Below are 25,297 nucleotides of genomic sequence, written 5' to 3' on the forward strand. Positions count from 1 at the left end.
GTCCAGGCATTCATGTAGACATCAGTTTTACATTAGCCACCTACCTAAACATCATTGCAGATGTCTTGGTGCCAGATACCAAAAGGAACCTTCAGAGGTCTTGAAGAGTCCATGCCTTGGCAAGTCAGAGCTGTTTTGGCAGCACATGACATGAGGGCCAACAGCACTGTAGGCAGGTGGTTATAAAGTTTTGGCTTATTGGTGTGTATATAGACAGGTTGAATAAAGAAGTGCCCGGTTCAGTTGACAAGCTGAAATTGATTCTGATTTACTGATTATTATGGTCATTGTTCAGGTAGCAAAATTAAATCACTCTACTGAAAGCCACTTTTTTGTCATGTTAAAGCCAATGCTGTGCTTTGAATCCTTTCAAAGCACAGCATTGGCTTTAACATGACAAAAAAGTGGCTTTTATGTGAAAAGGTTTCACATAAAATTCTTTTTTTTCCTTCATCTTTTTCTCTTTCTAGAGGTGTGCAGTGCTAAAGGGTCCAGTCGAGGCAGTACTGATGATCTGGCCTCCATGCTAGGCCTGCGGGAGCTGGCTGGCTCAGTCAGAGAGAAGATCTTGCTGGACTACAGCTCCTACATGGCTCGCTTTGTCATGTCAGAGAGCTGCAGCCTTACACCCAGTCCCAGCCACAGCGAACCAGGCAGCCCCACTGACACACACAGGGTGAGACACCCAGAACTCTGAGCCTACCACAAAATATTGATGAATCACTACAGTGAAGTTTCCAAATTTGCATTTGACAGCAGACAATAGCCTAGAGGTGTATTTTTGAAAACACTCTCTATACAGTCCTTGATGTCTTTCTCGGATTTCCAGTCTATTCTAGAAATCCAATTTTAGCCCTGTTTAACTCAAGACCTTTCATCTAATCCACCATCATTCATATTGATCAAACCAATAGACAAAACAACAGCTTGAATTGGAAAATGAGCTGAAGAAAAACCCGCTCAGCAGAACACTGGATACTGGGACACAAAATCCAGTCAGTTCAATACCTGGATTATCAGGCAGGCCGCTTGCTGTGTCACATTTTATAAGTCACTGGTTCTCAATCATGGTCTTGGAATGCCCCTTCCCTGCATTATTTAGTGTTATTTAGTGTTGTCCTGACCTGCTTCAACTGAGAAAGGGCTTGTAAATTAGGTGAATACACTTGATAAAAATGAAGGTTCTTGAATGACAACAACATATGGTTCAAGGACAAAACTTGAAGTGGTAATGAACGTTTAACATATAACTAGGGGTCAGCATTATATAAATTAAAAATATAACATCATAATTACTTGAAGACAATTTCACGATACATAATATGTTTTTTCCGAGTTTGTTAAGTTGGAACAGAACCTGTATCTCACTTAAAAAAAATGTATTATAAAAACTATGAGTGAAACAATTTTTATTCAACATTTCACACATTTCACCACTCTATTCTACTGGCTTAATAATGCCTAACGCGTAGTTGATCACTGTTCTTTAGGTACTCACAAGATCCATATTATGCTCAGAAAAGCATTTTGTGATGTAAATTGTCACAATAATAACAGAATATTATCATATTGCGCAGCCCTTGATAGAACCTTTGTGGGATCTTTAAAGCCATTCCACACAGGAGCAGTTGTGGGCTGGAGGTTAGGGAACCAGCTTTGTGAACAGTAGGTTGCTGGTTTGACCCCCCGAGCCAACAGTCCATGACTGAAGTGCCCTTGAGCAAGGCACCTGACCACCAACTGCCCCCCAGGTGCCATGGTTAGGGCTGCCCATTGCTCCAGGCATGTGTACTCACTTCCCCTTAGTGTGGGTGTTTCACTGCATGGATGGGTTAAAATGTGGAGGTGAAATTTTCCCATTGTGGGATTAATAAGGGTAACTTAACAACAATGTTTTAAACAATTAATATGCGCATTTCTTTTTTTGAAAATGGTTCTTTAAAGAACCATCCATTGAAAGGTTCAATAGGAAACTAAAAGCAGTTCTTCTATGGCATTGCTTCTAGTAATTATTTTGAACACCTTTATTTTTAAGACTAAGGTTGGATGGTAGTAGGTGTACTAGAGCAGGGGAAACACCAAAATGTAAAAGGCTCTAGGACAGGCACATGCCCAGACAGACCCCCGGAGGGCGGGGCTTGATCGGTGTGTATAATCATTGTGTATAATCATTGTGTTTAAATGGCCATTCTTTAAGATCTGTTTCAGAGAGGCTCAGCTCAGCCTCGCCCCAAGAGTAGAGCTTGTGGTTTGGCTCTATTCCCTGATCTTCATCATCACTATTTGGTGACCCCTTTGGTGCATGTCCAAATGCGTGTGGACATTTCACCTACGTATGTAACTCGGATGCGGATGCCCGCATCACCACAGTGCGAGAAATCCCACCAATAAAACTGTTTAATGAAGTATTGCATTGCATAATGTGGCTTGTTTGAACAACAGTTAAACAATTAAAGTAATGCTAAACGAAGTTCTTGTCATTATAAAAAAGTAAATGCTGGAATTTATGCCAGGCACTGTGGAGTGCAGTAACATCTGCATAGATGCTCTTCTTTATGTCATTCGTCTACTGTTGGCTGCAGCTGTCCAGCGATCGGGGGGCAGAGCAGGGTGAGAGCAGGCCAGCATGGATCAATGCTCTCATCGGGAGGATCTTCTGGGACTTTCTGAGGGAGAAGTACTGGGCCGACCAGGTGGCCCACAAGATCCAGAAGAAGCTGACCAAGATCAAGGTGAGAGGGCAAAAATTGGTGTCTGAATGAGCCTAGCAAAACAAAGCTTAACTAAGCACAGCAGGATCTGCTACAAGGCGAGGCTCGCCATGTCAGCTGAAACGAAGGTCTTTACACTGGGCAAAGCAAGGGCAGCTCCCAAAAGGATTCCCTTGCGTGGCGTCTTTCTCCACATAGTTTTATTGCAGTGCATGCAGATCATGCAAGGTTACAGAAGCGTTAGCAGTAGCTGTCCCTTCACTTGCTCACAAGGTTCAGGCTAATTACAGTTGTCCGTTAAGTCCTGTACTAAATGTCCTGTAATAAGGGTGTCAGGGCTGCCAGAAGAATTCCACCCACTTTGTGTAGATAATCAGTAAGTAGGTGGATGTTGTGCAGTTCATGTACAGGTTGCCAGGGCTAATCACTGTTCACTAGCGAGAGGCTGCTAAAGGGCTGCATGTCATTTCTGTCTCTCTCTCTCTTTCTCTCTCTCTCTGTAAAACTACTCCTGATCGCCCAAGCTGGAGCCGAACCACAAAGCGTTTTGCAGCATAATAGTGATTCAGCTTGCTGAACCCATAATGGGAATGAGGCGTTAAGCTTGAGAATGAGATGTTTACCAGACCGTGCATAACGACCTTATTATCCAGACACTTTCTTTATTAAAGATGTTAGCCTTAGCAAGTTTTATCTTAGGTTCAGTGATTGGTATTGTGTAGATGTCATTGTGAAGATCATTGTAAGTTTGCCTTTTAAATGTATTTTGTAGTTCCTGTATATGAGTTATGTCATTGAGATTTACACTAGCTTTTTTTTGTCTCCCGGCAGTTGCCATACTTCATGAACGAGCTGACCCTAGCCGAGCTGGACATGGGCACATGCATGCCGCACGTGCTGAGTACCTCCAAACCTTCAGTGGATCAAAGAGGTAAAATATGCACACACTTGCACAATAAGTATACACCCATTGTGATGAAAAATTAAAAATGTGTGCATGCTTGGGGTTGCATGGACTAGTCGACTAGAAATCCACTAGTCTGTGCTGTGGGCCTGAACAGGGCCTGAAATGCAGCCGTGGTGAAAACGGCAATGAACAAACACAATTTATTAGTGTGGCAATACTACACAAGATTAAACCAATTTCAATGTTAGCTGTGCAAAACTGGACTAAAATGCAGGCTTATAAGCCAGACCGGGTAGGTTTTAAGAAACTCCTGTCTCTGATAGGAAAGGGCTATTTGACTTACAGATCAACTGATCACAGACCGTTTAGTGTAACGTGCCTGCAACAAAAATAAACTTTTGTTGGATAAAGTGAAGTAGCAATCAGCAACATGGGGCAAACTTACTGTCTACGCTTTCAAACAATATTCAGCAATAACTTCTTAATGTTTGAACATTTTCTGGTTTAGAAACTGTACATTATATTGAAAGGCTTATCTACAGAGATGCAACTGCTTACTACTAGCATTTAGCTTGATAAACAATTGTTTTGGACTGATAAAGCCATTTCATGGAAGCACTGATGGCCAGATACAGTTCTCTGTTAGGGGAGGGCTGTGGTGACTTTAGCATGCAGTTTACATCAGACAGTCTGTGTACTTTTGTGGACAGAGTGCCTGAGGCTAAGGCATACTTAAATTCAACTAACAACAACTAAAAACTCTTCTGCTGTGCAGCTCAAACTGCAGCATCTGCTGGCCCAGCACCTATTAGCAATAAGCTAATAAAATACTTTTTACAGACGTCCTGGACACTTTTTTAAAAATGCTAATGACGATTAGTTTACTACAGACATTTTTTTTTTGATTTTAACCCAATTATCTCCCCAATTTAGTCGTCTCCAGTTCCACCTGCTAGTTAGGACTCCCCCAATCACACGATACCATCACCGCTAGGAGGGTGAAGGCTAACACAGGCTTCCTCCAAGACCTGTGAAGCCAGTCACCACTTCTTTTCAAACTGCCGCTCACGCAACGTCACTGGACAGCTGAACGCGCTCGGAGGAAAGCGTCAACCGCCAGTTCTGTTACGTCAGCTAACAGAAGTCTGCGCTGACTAGCATCGCGTTAAGTGATGGGGGGAGAAGGAGGGGCCATCCTACCCACCCAGAGAGAGCGAGGCCAATTGTGCTCTCTTGGACTCCCGGCTACGGATGGCTGTAGCATCACCAGGGATCGAACTCACGATCTCCTGATGAGAGGGCCAACACTTAGACGGTTGCGCCACTCTTAGCCCCTGGACACTTTTTTAAAAATGCTAATGACGACTAGTTTACTAGTCAACTATGTTTTGAATGGTCAACTAATAAAAATTCATAGTCATGCAACGTGTAGTGCATTTGTGTACCCTTTAATAGCCCCTCATACCCAGCTTGCATTTTACACACACACACACACACACACACACACACACACACACACATATATATACACATTCATACAAACATCACACTGACCTTAACGGTCCCTGCAACTTGCATAAGCCAGCTCTCGTTTACAAATTTAACCCTCTAAACTCTGTAAAGCTCCATAATACTCTTCCTTTTGTTCCAAACAAAAGAACTTCTAATCTACTTAGTCTGACTGACCAAAGCTCATAGTGCACAGGCTGCATGCTTTAATATCTTGGGTTACAGAATGGAATACTTCTGACCCAAATACATTTTATATCAGACGTATCAAACTGGCCACCTTCCGGGCCAAAGTACTGCAGAGATTAGCTTTTACCCTCATCTAGCACTCTGAATTTAGTTCATGAAGGCCTTGCTAATTAGCTAATGAGCTGAATCAGGTGTGTTTAATGAGGCAATTTGCTGTAGTCTGCAGTACTTTGGCCCGCATGGACTGGAGCTTGACACGTGTGTTATATATGGTTTACCATGTAATATCCAGTCTCTAAATAATGGCACTACTAAACTTAAGAATGGGTGATATTTTTGACCGTTCTGTGATTATTATAGTGTTTGAGAGAATATATACAATAGATTATTAGATTAAATAAATAGGTTTAATTCAATAATAATTCAATAATAATAATAATAATTCAATAATGTGCAATACATATATACAAATGACACGGCCTGTGACGCAATACACACTAACTTTCTGCCTTAAAAAGAAACACCACGTGACACATGACATTGTTGAATTGTACCAACCATTGAAAGTTTTTTTAGGAAACCAAATATGCCTTATCTTCAGCATCACTTCACCCTTTTTAGCACCGAACCCTTTTTAGCAACTTTAAGATTATAAAGTACTTGATTAATCAGCTAGCAAGTAAAGTTTGCTATTACGTACCATGCTTAGTTTACATTGTAACATTTTAAAACATTAGCTGAATATTACAAATAGCCTAATGCAAATGATAAAGATGTAACAGTAAAACATTCAGTCATATTGTATTGAATTGCATCACAGCGTGTCATATTGGACCATGACATGCGTGTTAGCTTGAGGCTATCATATTAACTTATGGCTAGAGTATTAGATTGTGACACAATAAAGCATAGCTTTGGACTCAAATATTGTACTTTTATAATGTTGAATTCTCTAATAAACTGAGAATGGAAACTATCATACAAATGAAGTGCCGACATTCACTCACTATTTTTGCTGTATTGAAAAACGTGTTAAATTCGAGACTTGAATCAAATTGTATTGAATAACATTGTAAATTTGTTACAGTTAGTTACTGAAAGACAAAAACATATTACACACATTTTAAATGTTTAAACTGCAGTGACCAATGATTGCAAACACTTTTCACTTTTCACACTTTTTTCTCCATTCTAGTAGATCAAACAGGTATTAACAGTACTCTACATTCTGCAAACATTTATAAAAATAAAGGTGCCAAAAAGGATCTTTGGAGCGATGATATAGACAAACCACATTTGGGTCCTTAAAAAACTTTTGTAAATGATGAGGTGTGCTGTGTTAAGAGGTGCTAAAATTACTTTCTAAACCTTTTTAAGGTTTAAAGAACCATTACATAATGTACACCGATCAGGCATAACATTATGACCACCTCCTTGTTTCTACGCTTATTGTGCATTTTATCAGCTCCACTTACTATATAGGTGCACTTTGTAGTTCTACAATTACAGACTGTAGTCCATCTGTTTCTCTGCATACTTTGTTAGCCCCCTTTTACCCTGGTCTTCAGTGGTCAGGACCCCCATGGACCATCACAGAGCAGGTACTATTTGGGTGGTGGATAATTCATCTACAAGGTGGACTGACAAGGTAGGAGTGTCTAATAGAGTGGACAGTGAGATGACACAGTGTTTAAAAACTCCAGCAGCACTGCTATGTCTGATCCACCACCCAAACTGTACCTGCTCTGTGAGGGTCCATGGGGGTCCTGACCATTGAAGAACAGGGTAAAAGGGGGCTAGCAAAGTATGCAGAGAAACAGATGGACTACAGTCTGTAATTGTAGAACTACAAAGTGCACCTATATAGTAAGTGGAGCTGATAAAATGGACAATGAGCGCAGAAACAAGGAGGTGGTCATAATGTTATGCCTGATCGGTGTTCCATACTAATTACCAATTAAAGTTTTCTTTCCAAGACTCTTACGTCAAAGCCAAGAGCCGTCTCGTTTCATTTTCCAGTGTAAACACTACTTGCACCACAAGCAGCTGTGGAAGCACTATGGAAGTACTCAGTTTCAGACTAAAGTATGCCGAGCAAGAACATCCATGAAATGTTTCACTGAGGTCCTTCGGTTAGGTTGGGTTGACCAGCCTTTTTCATAGTCATGGCAACAGCTTGATGTGTATATGTGTTGGCATGTCTCTGTGTGTGCGTAGGCCTGTGGCTGGAGCTGGAGGTGGTCTACACTGGCTCTCTACAGATGACTCTGGAGACAAAGATGAATCTGCAAAAGCTGGGGAGAGAGAGTGTGTCAGAGGCAGAGAACCTCACAGAGTGCAGTGGACTAGTGGGGTAGGAGGCTTCTCTCATCACTGTGTGTCTAAGTGTATGTGTGTGAGTGGGAAAGTGAAGGTGTATTCACTCCTGCAGTCAGCTTTGACACTGAGCAGTAATGAATAGCAAGTCTTTAAAGAAGGACACTGCTGGAAGGCTTTTCTCTCCTTTTCTCTATCACTCTCCTATCTCTCCTTCTTTTTTCCAATCTGTCAACACGTACCCTCCTTCTGGATTAAAGCAATAAGCCTTAGACTGTTACTGTTTTAGGCACAAAACAAGGCAGAGCTTTTATAAGCATAAATATTAAAATACACCAATGTTCATTAAATAATCTGTTAGTAATAATAATGTAAACAAAGATTTTTCTCCCAAGCAATGTAGTTTGTTGACAGACCACTATGTTTGCCAAGCAACATAAGGGTTAAAGGTTATTCAATGAACAGCACAATGGTTTTAAATAACTTGCCGCATTAACACTAGGGATGTGATGGGGATGGAAACTGTGGGCTGATGACAATATCCGGTATTTTTCAAGTGATGCTGAAACACAAACATTTACCGAACATAGAACCTGAAGTCACATGCAGGATTTCCAAACTGATTTGGAAACAAAACCAAAAATTTAGAAATAAATTGTTCAATAGGAATAAAAATGAAACTGAAAACATAATCATCATTAGCTATTCTGGAACAGAAACATTACTTGGGATGAATCTTCCATGTTTGTGCAAACAACACCTCATGGTAGAATGGTGCATCACCACTCCTAGGTCAGTTAAACCTTCCTGCAGGTCCTTTGCTGTTGTATCAGGGTTTTGCTTTGCCTTTCTGGCCAGCTTATGATCTGAGAGTTTTCTTGGTCTTACAGATCTTGTTGGACCACAGTTTGCTTAACTGCCATTTTTAATGATATCTTGGACAGTGAAAAGCATGAGCCTGAAGCATTTTGATATCTTTTTATAGCCTTCATCTGCTTTGTAAGCATCAATTAGCTTCATTCTCAAAACCTCAGCCAGCTGCTTATAGGAGTCCATGGTTGCTGAACGTTGGAACAAAGTTTGAAGAGTCAGAGAATTTATTACACTTTGGAATTGTCATCATCTAGGATAACTCTTGCCCTGCCTAACTACTACTAACAAGTCAATCAACTTTTGCACATGCCACAATTACAATTTACAACTTATCTATTTTTAAGTTAATCAAATATAAAGTAACTGTGCATTAACATTTGCAGAAAAAAATAAAATAGTTTGCTGCAGAGTTAGTTTTTACTTCTTTTCACTTCAAAAATCAACAAAATATGTTATTTGGCCAGGGGTATATAAACGTGTGCGTACAACTGTATATGAAATTTTTAAGGTATAAATTAATTCGACAGTCACGACCTGTAACTAGACAGTGTCCTCTGTGCTTGTTTGTATACTCTCACATGATTTTTTTTGGCCTATCCTAGCTAAACATATTAGCCATGATGGATTTTTGAAAGTGGAATATGCTAACTATATAACATGTAATATTACATTTGGACTTATTTTGATTATAACTTCTGTTAAATTATTAGGGCTTTTTCATTACTATATTTTGGAGACTAGATTCAATCTGGATTAGAATCTTTTGCACTATGAAGCATCGGGTTTTAAACCCTCCAACCCTCTCAAACAGACCAACATACCTTCACTCACTTCTCTGCACGTTGTTTTGCAGCCTTCACTTGAACCACATGGCTCAACTGTCTGGCAGAACAAGGTTTGAAATAAGTACTGTTTTTTAGTGTGTATGTCACATAGCATAGGCTACAGGTGAAGTCCTAGCTAATATTATGAAGTTACAGCTTTGTCTCCTGAAAGTGAACTCTTTATCTGTCTGTATGCGTGTGTGCGTGTGTGTGTTAGCTCTAGGCCAAGGCTGTGTATCATTGCAGACAGTGATGAGGAGTCATCTAGCGCAGGCTCGTCTGATGAAGAGGATCCTGTGCCCTGTGAGCCTCAGGGCACTCTGGGAGAAAAGAGCACGCCCCCTGGGTCTGATGGGTAATAATCTTTTCTTCTAATGGACTGATCCTGAATCTGGAATTTCCCACAGCAGTCCCCTTCAGAACCATGATAACCTAGTTTTAATCAGGCGTGAAATTTTGAACTAAACCTGTCAGAAGCCCTGAAGTTCAGCCTCATCCTCAGCACCCAATTTTGAATCCGAGCTTAACAAAATTCTGCACAAAAATGTACAGAATAAATCGCCGCATTCCTAATGGTTGCCATCTGCAAAGTTGACCCAGCATCAATGTTAAGCTGCCAAGCGGAAGTAACAGCCCTCGTTGGATTAGTGGAAACCAAAATTAGACAATCCAAAATTAAGCTTTAATTGGACAATTTTATTCATCAATGACATTACATAACTCATTGTTCTCATGTTGGTCTCAGTGGACCTTGGTGCCAACATCACAAGTAACTACAGTGTGCCAAAACTGTTAAAAACTGCCTAAGGGAATAAAAGAACAAAGGAAGAATAAAGCAGGGAGAAATGCTAAATTGGGGTAAATGCAGGCTAAAATCTGTTAAAGGGTTTCACCTGCATTTACCAATTCCAAAGTCCAATGTGTTGGGCCTGGACAAATATTTTAAAGAGGAATTCAGCTGATTTTTCTGCGAACCTTACCAGTTCATACGCCTTTACGCCTTTACAATCATGGATGAAGTCCAGAGTTTTATTTGCTATTGTGATGTTGTGTTGGGGACAAACCAGAGGAAGACATGGAGGATGCAATTTTTCTGCTTAAAGCAATAGTCTTTTATTAGAACCAGCAGCCAGTTTTTTTTTTTTAGAAAAACAGCCCGAACAGCGGGGAATATCACCTCTAGCTAAGGGACTTGCAACAATTGTCTTTTCTAAAGGAGGGGGCAACGTGCGTGGCACAGCTTTGCATCCACGTCCCTAAAGCCCCTTCTGCAACACGGAGCGTGTGGTGGATGCCACACTATCAAAGCGACCAGAACCTACACATATAATTCTTAGGTTTTAAATATAATGTATATGTATTATTTATATATAATGCCTTCTGTGTACCTCTATGCCCTGAATGTATTTGAAACAGTCTGCATAACATTAAAGACAACAGCAGCACACATATCACATCATAACATAAACATAATCTCACCCCAGCAATCCCACTGCCCCACTAAAAAAGAGAGAAAATCCTGTTCTATTTTACGCCAGAAGCTTAATTCAAAACTTCTCCAAAACAATGTCTCAGACATCAGCCATCATATTCAAATGCAGTTTATGTTATAACTTTCTGTAAGTAAGCTTTTAGAGGCATACAATTCTTTGCATCTCTGATTCCTGTCACAACCACCTCTGCAGGTTTCTCTAGAATGTTGCACTTTGCATCAAACCTCTCTGAATGAAATTCCCCTTTAAGCTCTGTTTGTAACAGAAAAGTTTTGTCAGTATTTCAATTTGATTTCTATCTCTACAGCCACGGCAGTGGAAGCACCAGTAGGAAAATTCTGCGCTTTGTGGACAAGATCGCCAAGTCTAAGTATTTCCAGAAGGCCACAGAGAACGAGTACATCAAGAAGAAGATTGCAGAGGTCTCTAACACTCCCCTGCTGCTCACTGTGGAGGTGCTGGAACTCTCTGGAACTCTAGCTGTCAACATTCCACCGCCCCCTACTGACCGAATATGGTACTGACGACTTTCCTGTCAAATTTTTATTTCTTTAAGAATACAAAATGTTTAATGTATTATTAGGATTATGGCTGCTGTCCTGATGCACTTTTGCATGTCTACGTGTAGGTACAGTTTCCGACTTCCCCCGAGGCTGGATCTGCGAGTCAAGCCCATGCTGGGCGAGAGAGAGGTCACTTTCACTCATGTCACCGAGTGGATAGAGAGAAAACTGCAGTGTGAGTTTCAGGTCAGTACACACACACACACACACACACACACACACCCACACAGAACAGTATGACTTCTGTACTTCACTCTGTTGTGTGATGTGACGTTCATTTATTCAAAGGCAGAAAACAATATTAAATGTTGGTATTCAGCAGTTATTCAATTCAGGCTTTACTACAGTAGTGCTACAGTATAGGAATATCAATAGCAAGTAATAGCAAGCAAGTAAATAATGGAAAGTATTCTGAAGTAATCCTACGTGAAAAATACTGGATGATGCAGCAGTCCGAGGGTGCTGATTCAACTTAATTAGTTTTCGAGATTAGAATTATACAACAGTTTTGACCAGACAATCTAATTGCTTGATGCACTTATTTGTTATTTTTGTTCTTACCTTTTTAAAGGGTCATAATCAAATCGAAAAACAGTGTGAGGTCAGAGATTTACACCCCTACTTTGGACATTTTTAAATAAGAATTATACTGTCATTTATTTATTTACTTTAATTTAGCACTGAGTAAAAAAAAAGCCAGTTTTATAACTGGTATGTTTTCTTTTACGTTTACAGAAAGTTTTTGTGATGCCCAATATGGATGACCTGTACCTGCCCCTTATGTCCTCTGGAATGGACAATGCCACCATATCCCAGCCGTCCTCTGGGGAAAGTCAGGAGCAGCAGAAATGTGGAGGTTTGGAGTGAAACTAGGACACACCGAGAGGTGAAGAGAAGAGTGTGTGTTCCAAATGAAGCTCATATGGGTATGTGGGCAGTTTACTGCAGCTCCATGTGAACTAGCCACAAAACTGGACAATGATTGATCCTGTGTGGAAAATGATCAGCTGCTGTGCTAACAGACTCATGAACCTTTAATATAAGCTTATACTGATCAGAAAAAATCTACTGAAGACGTGGAAGCAATGATCTTTAAGACAGTGTTCAACAATAAACACAGATACCATGTGTTTAGCACAAATGCAGGGCCAGCAATTTGAAAAGAATCTCGTCTAGAAGGATATTCCAAAAAATGAATACATGTCAATGTCACTCATTCATTTAAGTTCATGTTATCCTGTCATTGAAGGATTTTGAGAATTTGAGTTGGGCTATGGACTGGCCTTAAGATGGAATATTTTCATGGGTGAGTTTGTGGTAGTCCTGCATGTCGTTGTAACATAGTGTTCATGGACAATAAAGAATGAGTGGAAATCTGATATTAGGTAACAGTATTGCACATCGCATTTCACGCTTGATGTAGAAGAAAATGTGCAGAGTCAGTTTCTGAAATTCCGAAAGGCCTTTTATTTTTGAATATGTGCTTATTAGTTAAGAGAACACTGCCCCTCACATGGGCTCCTCAGAGACAGGCTCAGGTGCTTTCTTCAGCAGGTGTTTCTTCTGAGGGCCCTAGTGGGGTGAGGAAGAATAGAGAATTCAGATTCACTGTTAAGTCAGTTTCATTCACTTTAGCTTCAGTTCAGAAGTAAATAGATTTGCATAAAACTGCACAGAATGTTATAATTCAAATTTAAATTGTCCCCTGTTTCTTCCCATTTCCAACCTGCAATGACTTACCATGAAGGCAAACTTCTCCTGAGCCGTCTGGAAACGACCATGGCCAAACTTGGAGGTGGTGTCGATGAATTTGAGCTCAGTGGCCTCCTTGGCTTTGCGTGTGGTTTGCACAAGCAGGGACTAAGACACAGATGCAAGTGAGCATAATTAGTATACATCTTGACCAAATTAACATGATGTCAATTCTACACATACAACACACAACAGCCATATTGTGCTGAGATGCAGTACTATACAAAAGTCTAAGACTACCATTCATTTATCTAATTTACAGCCAAAATGGCCATTATGTACATGTTTCTCTCTTTTTTATTTCCTTTTCTCAGTAAGGCCTTCTTGACAGCTACACATCTTTTCAGGCCCATAGTGTTGAGTTGTCTTCTCACAGTGGAAGGATGGACAGAAACACCTGTGGATTTTTTCAGATCTGAGGCACTGATCTCCTCTCTCTCAAAGATAAAAGCTTTAAGTACTGTTTATCTGATGCTGACAGTTTTGGTAGTCTGCCAGGTCTTGTGTGATTGTTAGGAATCCCATATCTTTTAATATTTTTTAAACTCCTGTTTTTTCCTTTATTTTTTTGACCTTCTCCTTCCTTATGCAAGTGGGTTATCTTATATTTCATCGTCTGAAATATTTGCTGAAAAATTATTAACATGTACTTAACGGCCAATTTAAATGAAAATTAAATAAATGAAAGGTCTCTGACTTTTGGACAGCTCTGTTTACATCATTTACATTTAGTATTCAACATGAAAAAGTTCCCAAGCCTCTCGTATGAGAAAGGACAGTAATACAATATTTTCTTAATATATTCTAATATTTGCATACGTAATTAATTTTCAATATACTGCAAATGCATCATATTAACAGTATCATACCTTTCTGAGAGTAAGCACTCGTTTCTTTGCTCCAACCACGCAACCTTTCAGCATCACAAAGTCATTGTTCACCTCTCCGTAACGTGGGAAGCCTCCCTATTGGGGGAAACCATGCAAACAGACAGTGCTGATTTTTCATTAGACACTGAGAAGCTGCATTTAAAAAAATTAAGTAAAAATGAAACATTGAAGAAGAAAATCATAACTAGAGTGAGTCATGACTTTTCTTAAAGAAGACTTTTATTACCAGAGGAGTGATAGTCTTCTGGGTTGTGTCATAGTTAGTTGAGGCATTGTTGCGAACCACTTTGCCATCCTGGACATGAACCCCTTTTCCAATACGGTAGATCTGATAAAGATTGTACAGATCAGTTAGCAAGATGAGAATTGATAAAGTGTTTTCACTGATGAAAATATGTGTTTAGGGTTATAGAAAGATAAAAATCAGACCTTTTTGTTAAGCTCTGTGCGGTGGTGGTAGCCTTTCTGGCCAGCGCGGGCAACGGTGTAGCCCACACGGGCTGGATGCCAGGCTCCTATGCAGGCCACCTTCCTCAGGCCCTTATGAGTTTTCCTTGGAAGCTTCTTGGTATGCCAGCGGCTCGTTACCCCTAGAGGTGCATAAGCAAGTCAGCTTTAAAGGGATAATGCGGTGAAAAATCCAGTTAAGACAGTTTCCTACTTGCCATGAATGTAGATGATCAGGCAAGACATGTTTGGTGTCCAAAGTTTGCCTCTTTAGTTTTGCACTGGAGCAACCAAGCTAATATAGCTAACAAGTAATGGAAGCTTATGATCAGCAATTAGCATCGTGAAAGCAGCGTGCTTAAATCATCATTATGTTCTAAGTAATTTCTAACAGATTTGCTTATGTGAATTCTGATATTGTATGACACTGTTATCTATACAAATGGACAACATTTAGGCCTGATGACTGCTACTACAGTTACTACAATACATACTTCAGTCCATTTTTATGTATTTTAGTATGTCATACTGAGCCGGGGGCCCTATAAGCAAGTCTATTTAAGATTTTTAACAACTTAACTCAGTTTGAGGGATGTCTGAAATGATTTAGACGAGCAGTTTACAAAGTGCTAATTAGTGAGATATAAGCCATTACTTATTGTCTGCGTTAGCCTTGTTGTTCCAGTGCAAAGCTAAAGAAGCAGCACTACTCCATTTAAAGTAAAGGGAAAATTGTGTAAATGTGTTTTTTTTCCTTTTGAACTATCAAATGAATGCTATGAACCATGGTCAGTATTGAGTTCCAGGCAAACTGGACTGAGTGTTCATGCAGAACTGCACTAGAAAAAACACATATGGATTTTATTAAATAATAGTCCAGAGAGTATCTTTTCGGAAATTCACCAACATTCTGCCTTAATAATGTCATAAATCTTTAGCTCATATGCTACAGCTCGCCACTGAAGGTGATGCATTGTGTGTAGTAATAGCAGGTTTCCCTGAGCAGTTTCCCAGAGGAACCCTGCATCAGTGCTCCATCTGTTCGGAGAGGACAAAGCACTGTGAGGAAATGTCCTGTCATTTATCTTGCCTCTCACGCCATGGCCTTTGGTGACCCCTATCACATCAATCATCTCGTCCTGGTAGAAGACTGAGGACACGGGCACGGGCTGCTCCAGTCGCTCTCTGGCCCAGTCCACCTTCTCTGCAATCGTGCCACCATTCAGCTGTATCTCCATGATGTGGGCCTTCTTCTGCCTCAGGGGTAGCAAGCGCATCTGCACAAAGAGACACATGGCTACTTGCTAAGAACACACAGTAGGATGCTAAGAATCACAACCCCGCTGCCAGACATAACAATTAAAAGTATTTACTCAAAACACAGTGAATTGTTTTCCCAGACCAAGATTAAGCTTTAACCTTTAGCTACAGTCACACTGGACATTTGTTTTGATTAAGGCTGACAAAAATCTGTATTGGTCCAGTTAGCCAGCTAGCTAACTCAGCAACTATAAATAGTAGAAACACAACACAATTTGACCAGATAATTATAAACTTATGACAGAATAGTGCTGCACACTGAGTTGTAGCAGAGGTCAATGCAGCCAAAGCTGTAGCAGTAGCAGTTGGTTGAGGAAGTGCATTTGCATGTCGACAAAGAGTCCAACAAAATTGTGTGCAAAATTTGATTAATTCAAAATGCATTTCCCTGTTCGGACTGGGAAATAAAAAAGCACTTTTGAAACGTTAACAAAGTTTAAATATCCAGGAGTATAAAAAGAAGGAGCCAAAAATCATTAACTCAACATTTCACACTGATATGAATTTGTATGTTTTAATAAAAACAAACTGAAATGCAAAAGAACTCGATTGGAAAGAGAAAAAAGAAAAAGTTCTTGGTCTTTGAGATTTGTAGCAGGTACTTCGGAAGTCTAAATGAAAGTAATGAAGTCCAATAACTCAAATCTTTCCTACCGTTGTACAAACTACATCAAACTCTCATTTCAAGAAAGCAAACAAAATTTTAATTTTATGAGTCCTTTAACTAAAAGAACAAACCACTTTAATGAATAATGCTCTTTAAAGAGAAAAGCTATGGTTGATAATAGTGTGCCAAATTGAAATTCAGCATAGGACAGTACCCACACACCAGAGAGCATTCAGTGTGAAATGACTTTACTCTTCACCCAAGCTGTTTTGTAGCTCTGTTTATTACCATATGAATCAACTGTTTACATGATTCCCCTCCCAGTGGGACGATCGCCAACACCTAGGCATAAAAAAATGACTGTGCACCATAAGAAGCGTGTTTGGTGTGTGATGGCTATCTAATAGCTCAGTGCTATGAGTAAGCACCGCCAGCTTCTGTTTAGTGGCTTATTTTTAAACTGCCATTTGAAACCGCAGCCTCGTGCTAACACACATATGAGAGGAACGCCTATTATGAGCAGAAGTGTAGTGGATTGCTCATCTATTGCATGACATAAAGAGAGTGTGGTCAGATTCTGTGGCTTCCTAATAGCAATGTAAGAGCAGATTCACAGCCACAGGCTTGCTCACTTAAAGGAAGTGATTTTGGGGCGATTCCATAGAAGAACCACTTTTAGTTTCCTTAAGAGCCTTTCAACAGATGGGCCTTTAAAGTAGCATCTTTAGTTAATGAGATGAGTGTGAAGAAACTTTTTAAAGCCAACCTGAAATCAACATTGCCCTTTTTAGTTCATGTCTTTCATCATATTTAGCACAGTTTATTATATCATATCAGTAAAAAAACTAAATTCTTTGTTGACCATAATCTTCCATGGCCATCTTTAAAACACAAGTTTTGATGACATTACTGTGAGAGACTCTCGCTCATAACATGTTGCATTCATAAATACATCACTATACAGAATGAAAATATGTTATGATTTTCCATTCTTTTTCACTTTAAAGATTAAAAAAGAAACTGTACTAATGTAAAAGTTCTAGACCAGATATTCCCAATCCCAGTCCTGGCAACCCTTTGCTCTGTGTACAGTTTTTTGGCTTCCCTGTTCTACACACCTGACCCAGCCAACAACATGCTTGTTAATTAGTTATGGAATTGAATCAGGTGTGCTTGATGAGACAAAGTACATAACTGTGCAAATGTGTTGGGTCTCCAGGACTGAGATTGGGAAACCCTGTTCCAGACCAGTTAAAGGTTTTTTCTAGAACTATGTATCCAACCACTGACCCACTTAAAGAACCATTGTTTTTTAGAGCAGCTTTGGTAACACTTTATTTGGATAGTCCACTTTAGATGCTTTGCAGATATTTAATTGACTAGTTACATTTAACTAAATATCTACTAAATTAACCATAATTTTCTTTAACTGTAAAGCTGGCTCTAATCCTAACCCTAACCTTAATCTCAACCCAAAACCTAAACCCAACCAAATCCTAACCCTAACCCCACTACTGTTTAAAATCAACTGAGTTTTACCAGTTAGTTTGTGAACAATTTGAACATCTGTAGATAATCTATAGGGGACTATCCAAATAAAGTGAGACCACAGCTTTGATTTGGAGTTTATTTTGGTCAAGAATTTAGTGGAATATCTAGATTCTTTGAACTATGACCTTCAAATTGTCTCTGACTTAAATATAATCTTGGAACTGAAATAGAAGTTTGGTGGTATGACAGTGCCAGAGTGTGAAAACCCTATAAGGGCTCAGTCTTATCCTAGGACTATAGTAAGTTTATTTGAAATTGACTGGACTACTATATGAAGTATTTTTTAGGTTGAACTGCTTATAACCATTTTCTACAGTGTAGAAAGGTTCCTTAAAGTTATGCATTAAATGCTACTTTCATTAAATGTCTAGTGCACCTAATAATTCCTCAAGATTATTCAGTTGCCAAGGACCGTACAGCCAAAAATCTCTTTTCTTCAGGCCACTGGCTGCTGATTTTAGCTTTCACATCTCAGCCTATGAATTTTCTGAAATAAATAATCCACCCTTCAGACTCAATACTGGGCCTCCAACTGTTATCATGATATGTCTGCTTATGGCTGGTTATAGAAAAAGACTTGAAAAAGAAGTTACCTGAGAATGGACAATAACTCTAATCACAGAACAGTATTTCTTCATCAGGGCGAAGTCCTTCTCCAGCTGCTTTTTGCCTGTTTCATCCTGCCACTTCTTGCAGTATTTAGTGAATGCCTTCTTCTTGCTCTTGTACCTGAGGAGGAGTCGTTGTAGGAATGAAAACTGAAGTGAATGTGCAAGGTCCAATGTAGTTAAATTGGTATTCCAAAGTTTCTGAACCTAAACTCTACCTGAAGTATCTGCAGCTTACGGTTGATTACAATGGACCATGATAGTGTTAAAAAAGAACAAAAAACCAATTGACTCAAAACACAAATAACTAAAGCCAGTGGTCAGTGGCGTCAGCACTGGCTTCTATTATAAGCATGTTTTATATTAACTCAGCAGGTGTTCTATTCTTTTTACAAAATACATAGATTTTTCAAAATTTCTGCATTACTACATCTTTAAGATGTAACAAAGTCATTCAGAGTGGTTTGATGCGAAATGCTCCACTCTAGAAAAACTGACAGAGTGAGAACTGTTTACAGTGGTGGTGATAGGAACCAGACATCTGAAGAGTTTAATGCTTCTGAAAACTACTTTTACGGAAAGTTATCATTTAAATGGTCAATAAAATGCTGCCTGATGTCTGATACATTGTTTTACAATATTTTTGAGATAAAGTTTTGGCGTAAAGGTATTTTTCAAATACATTCATGCTGAAGAAGTACGTGCAGGCTATGGCGAGGCAAAACAGTCCCAAAAGAAAAGTTTTATTTTTTTATATTACTGTAAAACTCCCAAGATACATGTAGGTTTACTAGTCGTTTTGGATAGTAAATACAATGTCTATGTTTGCGTTGTAGACATCACAACCGCTGGTTCCTATCACTATCACTGCAAAGAAATTTGAGTAGGTACATTTCTCTACAACGAACCATTTCACATCAAACCACTCTGAATGACTTTGTTTGTATTTCAACCATTGAATTGTGCAGAAACTTTGTAGAATCTTTGGAATTTCCCTTTAAATAGTTGTTACACATGCGATGCCAGATATAACAAGTACAGATACAAATACACATAAAAACACACCAGTTTTTGTAGAATCGACGCTTGCACTCATCACTAATGTGCTCAGCAAAGATGGTCTTGAAATTGCGCAGACCCTTCAGCGCGCTGATGTAGCCCACCACTCCCACCACGATCAGAGGAGGAGTCTCGATAATAGTGACTGCCTCCACCTCCTCTCGCTTTGTTACCTCTGTGAGAGAGAGAAGAGATATTTAACAACTGTCTAGCACCGTCACTTCAAGGATGAAGGATGAAATTGGCCTAACAAGTTTTATGATCCCTTTAAAATGTCTGAGTGATTGTAGAACTATAGTCTGCTTGGATAACATGAATTATTTCTGCCAGCTGCTTTGAAAGTAGTACAGGTTTGTAATTGAATGAAGTGACATACAGGATGATTTAAAAAGATTTATCTGATTTCAAAGCGCCAAATTTTTACAACCGTAAGGCGCCTAGGAACCAATCACATACCAATTGAAAGAGGGGGTCATAGAGTTTCTGACAGTCACCGGAAGATGGCTTCCTTCAGTCTGCGAGGAGATGTCAACCCCCGAGCAGAAAGCGTTTTGCGTTCTCCACTTCAATTAAAGTGAATCCATCATAACTGTGCAACATCATTTTCATTGCCAGCTCAGAGCATTCGTCGTTGGTTCCACGGCACTGGATGATCTCCGAAATCGCACTGAAAGAGCCGTGACTACAGTGACACCTGACATGCTCAATCGAGTATGGGATGAATTTGACTAGCACGTTGATGTTGTCTGTACAGCTGAAGGAGGTTCATATTGAGCACATTTACAATTCACTGCATTGTTCTGTAATGATTTACAAGTGAATCATTTTGAAATCGAATTAATCTTTTTGAATCACCCTGTACTTTACTGCTATGTACTTTGCTACAGTTTTATAGGCAGTAAGTGATACAGTCAGAAACTACATAAGAAGTTCCATTAGAAATTACGTGAAGGGGCTGTCAACCTGATAAAAAGTAAATAAATTCTAAAAAAAATATTTCAGATAGAGATAAAATCTAGAATAACTCAACTTCTATATGAACTGTATGGATATTTCAGACCACCCAATTGAATTATTGACCTTTTTTCTACATTTTTTGAGCTTTTATTTTCTGGCAGGAGTAGGTTTGCTACCTCATCATCGTAAAATTTCTGAAAAAATAAATCAGTGGCTCTTTTTTTTTTTATATAAATTCAGTGGATGTGCTCATGGTGCAATCTAAGGTAAATAGATGTCACTTAAGCTAGAGAACTGATTCTTCTAAGTTATTGTGATGCAGTGCTGCCAAGAGCCTACACATGTCACCAACAGTGCACTTTTCCAAAACAGCTGTCTCTATGTTAAAGGTTTTCTGAACCAATCAATCCCATTCTTTGTGTACAAATGGTTTGGATAAAATTAAGCAGTTTAAACTTCAAAAGAAATGCCGACATATGAAAATACTTGCATTCCAGGATATTTTGAGTCCAGGAATTCTAGATAGACAACCAAAATCCAGTTATTGATGCAGGAAAATCTTGGACAGGTGGCAATGCTAGAGAAGTCAGATTTTGAATCTGTATGAGAAATCAGATTACAAATCTTGACTTACGATTAACTTGATGTAATTTGAGGTAAGTGTATGATGGTTACAGCCGATGCTAACTGGTGATTATGTGCTTCTATTACTTGGTAGCTACACTAGCCTTGCTTTAGAGAGCTGGGGTCAGGGGAAAACTGTGGACATTTAGTCAAATTATTCCTATAATGCACAGCTTCCCACCCAGCTCCTTGATTGACCCCTGTCCTGCACATTTTGGTGTTTTGCTGCTCTCACACACCCACTTCACCTTAGAAAGGGCTTGTTGATTAGTTGTTAAGCTGATTCAGGTGTGTGGGGAGCAGTAAAATGTGCAGGGCCAGGATTGGGAACCACTGTTTTAATGTCACAGATGGTGACTCACTCATGCCGGTGCGATGCACCTCCCTCAGTGTGTGGGTCATGCCAGCTTTGTAGCCCAGAAACGCTGTGAGGTGTACAGGCTGTTTGGGGTCGTCTTTGGGCCAGCTGCGTACCTTCCCACGATGCCTCTTACTCCGTTTACGGGGCAGGAAGCCCATGTGGCCGTGACGCGGGGCATGGAATTTACGGTGAGACTATGAGGACAACACATCCACATATCAATAAACTTCAAGTTCAAGCACACTGACAGTGGAAAAACCCCAGTGTTGGATTACTACATAAACTGCTACACTGATCTCTGTGGAAAGTGTTCACTGAAGGAGTTTATTTAACACTTTATGCTGTGCATCCATCATGATGTTCCAAGAAAACAGTCAAAATTTCACAGGCTTTTATATCAACCTGTTTTTTTTTGTTTTGTTTTGTTTGTTTTTTTTAGGAAAACTGTTCACTGCTTATGAAACAAAATGCTGCATTAATCATTTCTCATGAATGAGTCACAGTTTTGCAGCTCCATAATTTGTAACAGCAACCTGTGGGCTGTGTTTTTTGTTTATTTCTGTTTGTTTGTTTGCTTGTTCGTTTTGTAATGCATTAACAAAGATTCAAAAATACAACAACAGTATTTACATTGTTCCTGTAGTAAGCAAACCTTGTATCCCAAATGGCAACTTCATAGGAAATGGAAAAAAATGCATTATACTTTCACGCTATATAAAGATGCAAAGGACAGCTGACACCTGGAACAGAACAGAACAAAAAAAACAAAACGAAGCAAAACACAATCAGTGTTACATGCCCCCCTCACTCAGAGCTAGTTTTTATGACACTGTTGTAGCCATTCCAGGTTGTGGTCTTACACAGTCAGAGTTTTTGGTACACTTGTCCACCTGGCATTGACCCAGAGGCAAATGTCAAGAAAAGACAGAGTAGCTGTTGTACGGACAGAATGTCTTGACCCTCATACCTCTCTAAGGGAGTGTAGCTTAAACCCATTGAAAAACCCTCAAGTAAAAGTACTGCAATGAAATAACGACTCAAGCAAAAATACCTTTCCAAAAAAAGCAACTTTAGTAGAAGTACAAAAGTAGCAGCTCATAAAACTACAGACTGCAGTGGAACTTCTTAGTCCACCTAGCATCTAGTAGCATATTAACTCAATTTGTTATTTCTTCTCTTTTTGATGCATTTTTGATCTAAAATAAAACATTAAAGTTAAGCATGACCAATCGCAAAGACGTACAGATGCTGTCACCAATATGTTATAATAAAATTAATCTCAAGATAAGCAAGTAAATGTTTATGACTAAAGTGTAACCGAGTAAAAAGTAGATTCCTTTCCTCACAAATACAACTGAATAGAAGTAAAGGTATTAGCATTTACTTATATTTGTAAATACACCGGAACAAATCCCCCAATATAAACCTTTTTGCACAGTTAATGCTCAAATACTGACATCCAGACAGAGCAGTGGGAAGTCGCTCTGTAGACTTCAGTTAAAATATTTTCACAAGAGTTTTGGGTTTGGGTGCAGTACTGTGTTGCTTTACTGTACAAGACATATATGAGGCCAGTAGCCTATAATTTAACCAAATGCATTACTACACTGCAAAAAAAGCTATCTGCCAGTGGAATAAGGTAATTTTACTAGATGAACTAACCTAAAACAAGTACAAAAGGCTAGAAATGGGTTAAATAATCTTTCTACAATAATGGAAAAATGAGAATAATCACAGTTAAGATGCTTTCACTTGCCATGCTGTTATTTTGTAAAAATAAATGAACATGTGGAAACTCACAACCCAATATCGATACTTGTTCTTTTGGGACCTAAAGGGGTTACCAAGAATCTTACAATACAAAATAACAAATATATGAAAAGAAGCTCAGAGATTTTTGATTATATGTACAATTTAAACCTGTCAATAAACAACTCATGGATGAATCATTGTCCCTGGACACTGGCTGCATGGAAAATACACTGACGCCATGTCACTTCTACACATGGACTCGAGAAGAACCTCAGAGTTTTCTTGTTAACACACCTTACACAACCACAAAATATCAACTTAAGGTTAAAGGCCATCACTCTCACTTCTCTACAACCCTTACAAACAACATAGCACTGAAAGCCCCCCCAGGCCAGCTTTAAGTTTGAAAATATGAGAGACCACTGACCATGGTTGTCTTTGCGGTCCAGGCGTGAGGCAGAAAGAGACAGCACCAAGTGCTGTTCTAAGACTCATACTTAAGACGACACAGAGTTTAAGCACTCTAAATTGGTGGCTGGCCCAGTACAGGAGTGGTGTTGCTTTTCATATAAGCCTGATAGTGCCAAGTGGCGACACTGAAGGGGGTCCTAGAACCCTCTGGAGCGAGCCAGCATCTGTGGAGAAATGAGTCAGTAAGGCAAGGGCATAGTTTTGGTTTCAGGAAGTGAGGGACACTATGAAGTTGAGCCAGTAATAGTGCAGACGATCTCAAAACGTGTTACTCATATCATAACCATTAAAAATAGGTGTGGTGTAACCATGAAAATGAGGGTAGTGTAATTATGCAAATGGATGTAGCATAACCATGAAGTAGATGTACTGTAACAATGTAAATACATGTAGCATAATGATAGAAATAAATGTAGCACAATCATGGAAAGGAGTCTAGTGTAACCATGAAAATGGATGTAGATGAATTGTGGAAATGAGTAAGGCGTAACCATGGAAACGGATGTAGTGTAACCATGGAAATAGATGTCACATAATGATGGAAATTACTGTAGCATAACCATGAAAATGGATGTAGCATAATTGTGAAAATAATTGTAGTTTAACCACAGAAACAGATGTAGCATAATCGTGGGGTGGGGAACTCCCGTCCTGGAGGGCTGGATTCCTGCACAGGTGGGTGAAATTTATTACTTAAGGAAACCTGATTCAACTCATCAGCTAATTATCAAGTTTAGCTGGAGTTCTACAGCAGGAAAATCAAAAATATATGCCCATGCCAAAAGTTGAGACAGGGGCACATTTACCACTGTGTTTCATCACCTCTTCTTTTAACAGTACTCTGTAAGCGTTTGGGAACTGAGGAGACCAACTGCTGTAGTTTTGAAAGTGAAATGTTTTCCCATTCTTGCTTGGTATAGGATTTCAGCTGCTCAACAGTCCAGAGTCTTTTTTTGTTGTATTTTTCATTTCGTAATGCACCAAATATTTTCAGTAAGTGACAGGTCTGGACTAGACGTCACCTGGATGGCAGCAAATGTTGCTCCAAAATCAGTATATATCTTTGAGCATTAATGTTGCCTTCATAGATGTGCAAGTCTCCTATGCCATGTGCACTGATGCACCCTCATAACCTCACGGATACTGGCTTTTGAATTGAGTGCTGATAACAAGCTGGACAGTCCCTCTCCTCTTTAGCCTGGAGAAAGTGGCATCCATAACTTCCAAAAAGAATTTCAATTATTGATTCATGGGATCACAGGACATTTTTCCACTTCACCTCAGGCCATCTTAAATGAGCTCGGGCCCAGAGAAGGTGGTGGCGTTTCTGGTTCCCGTTATAAGGTTTCTTCTTTGCATGGTAGAGTTTTAACTTGCTTTTGTGGAGGCAACAATGAACTGTGTTCAAAGACAATGATTTTTTATAAGTGTTCCTGAGCCCATGCAATGATTTCCACTACAGAATCATGTCTGTTTTTAATGCAGTGCCCCTGAGGACCCAAAGATCATGGCC

General features: G+C 39.4%; 2 protein-coding genes across 2 annotated transcripts in view; one reads left to right on the forward strand and one right to left on the reverse strand.

Moving 5' to 3' along the window:
• Positions 1-12,336, forward strand: part of LOC118821603 (testis-expressed protein 2-like) — a 33,609-nt gene extending 21,273 nt beyond the window's left edge. Inside the window, exons 7-14 of the mRNA XM_036590299.1 lie at positions 471-676; positions 2,583-2,732; positions 3,543-3,642; positions 7,534-7,669; positions 9,547-9,684; positions 11,130-11,339; positions 11,451-11,571; positions 12,121-12,336. Coding sequence (XP_036446192.1) covers positions 471-676; positions 2,583-2,732; positions 3,543-3,642; positions 7,534-7,669; positions 9,547-9,684; positions 11,130-11,339; positions 11,451-11,571; positions 12,121-12,252 — 1,193 coding nt within the window. The 3' untranslated portion in view covers positions 12,253-12,336. The remainder of the gene's footprint in view (positions 1-470; positions 677-2,582; positions 2,733-3,542; positions 3,643-7,533; positions 7,670-9,546; positions 9,685-11,129; positions 11,340-11,450; positions 11,572-12,120) is intronic.
• A 497-nt stretch (positions 12,337-12,833) lies between these two features.
• LOC118821602 (60S ribosomal protein L3-like) lies at positions 12,834-23,761 on the reverse strand. Its single transcript, XM_036590298.1, has 10 exons — positions 23,741-23,761; positions 21,563-21,755; positions 19,626-19,794; positions 18,546-18,681; positions 15,565-15,751; positions 14,457-14,617; positions 14,254-14,355; positions 14,007-14,102; positions 13,126-13,245; positions 12,834-12,957 (listed from the first exon to the last, which is right to left on the reverse strand). The coding sequence occupies exons 1-10, from the start codon at positions 23,741-23,743 to the stop codon at positions 12,895-12,897; spliced, it is 1,230 nt and encodes a 409-aa protein (XP_036446191.1). The 5' UTR covers positions 23,744-23,761; the 3' UTR covers positions 12,834-12,894.
• Between the last annotated feature and the right edge of the window lie 1,536 nt (positions 23,762-25,297).

Source organism: Colossoma macropomum, unplaced genomic scaffold, assembly GCF_904425465.1.
Source record: "Colossoma macropomum unplaced genomic scaffold, Colossoma_macropomum, whole genome shotgun sequence".
Taxonomy (NCBI): Eukaryota; Metazoa; Chordata; class Actinopteri; order Characiformes; family Serrasalmidae; genus Colossoma; species Colossoma macropomum.

Excerpts from the sequence above, each read along its gene's own strand:
- LOC118821602 (XM_036590298.1), bottom strand. Across the intron at positions 19,795-21,562 it reads GGTGCATCGCACCGGCATGA|AGGTAACAAAGCGAGAGGAG; the intron begins GTGAGTCACCAT and ends TCTCTCTCACAG. Across the intron at positions 14,103-14,253 it reads AGAAGACTATCACTCCTCTG|GGAGGCTTCCCACGTTACGG; the intron begins GTAATAAAAGTC and ends TTCCCCCAATAG.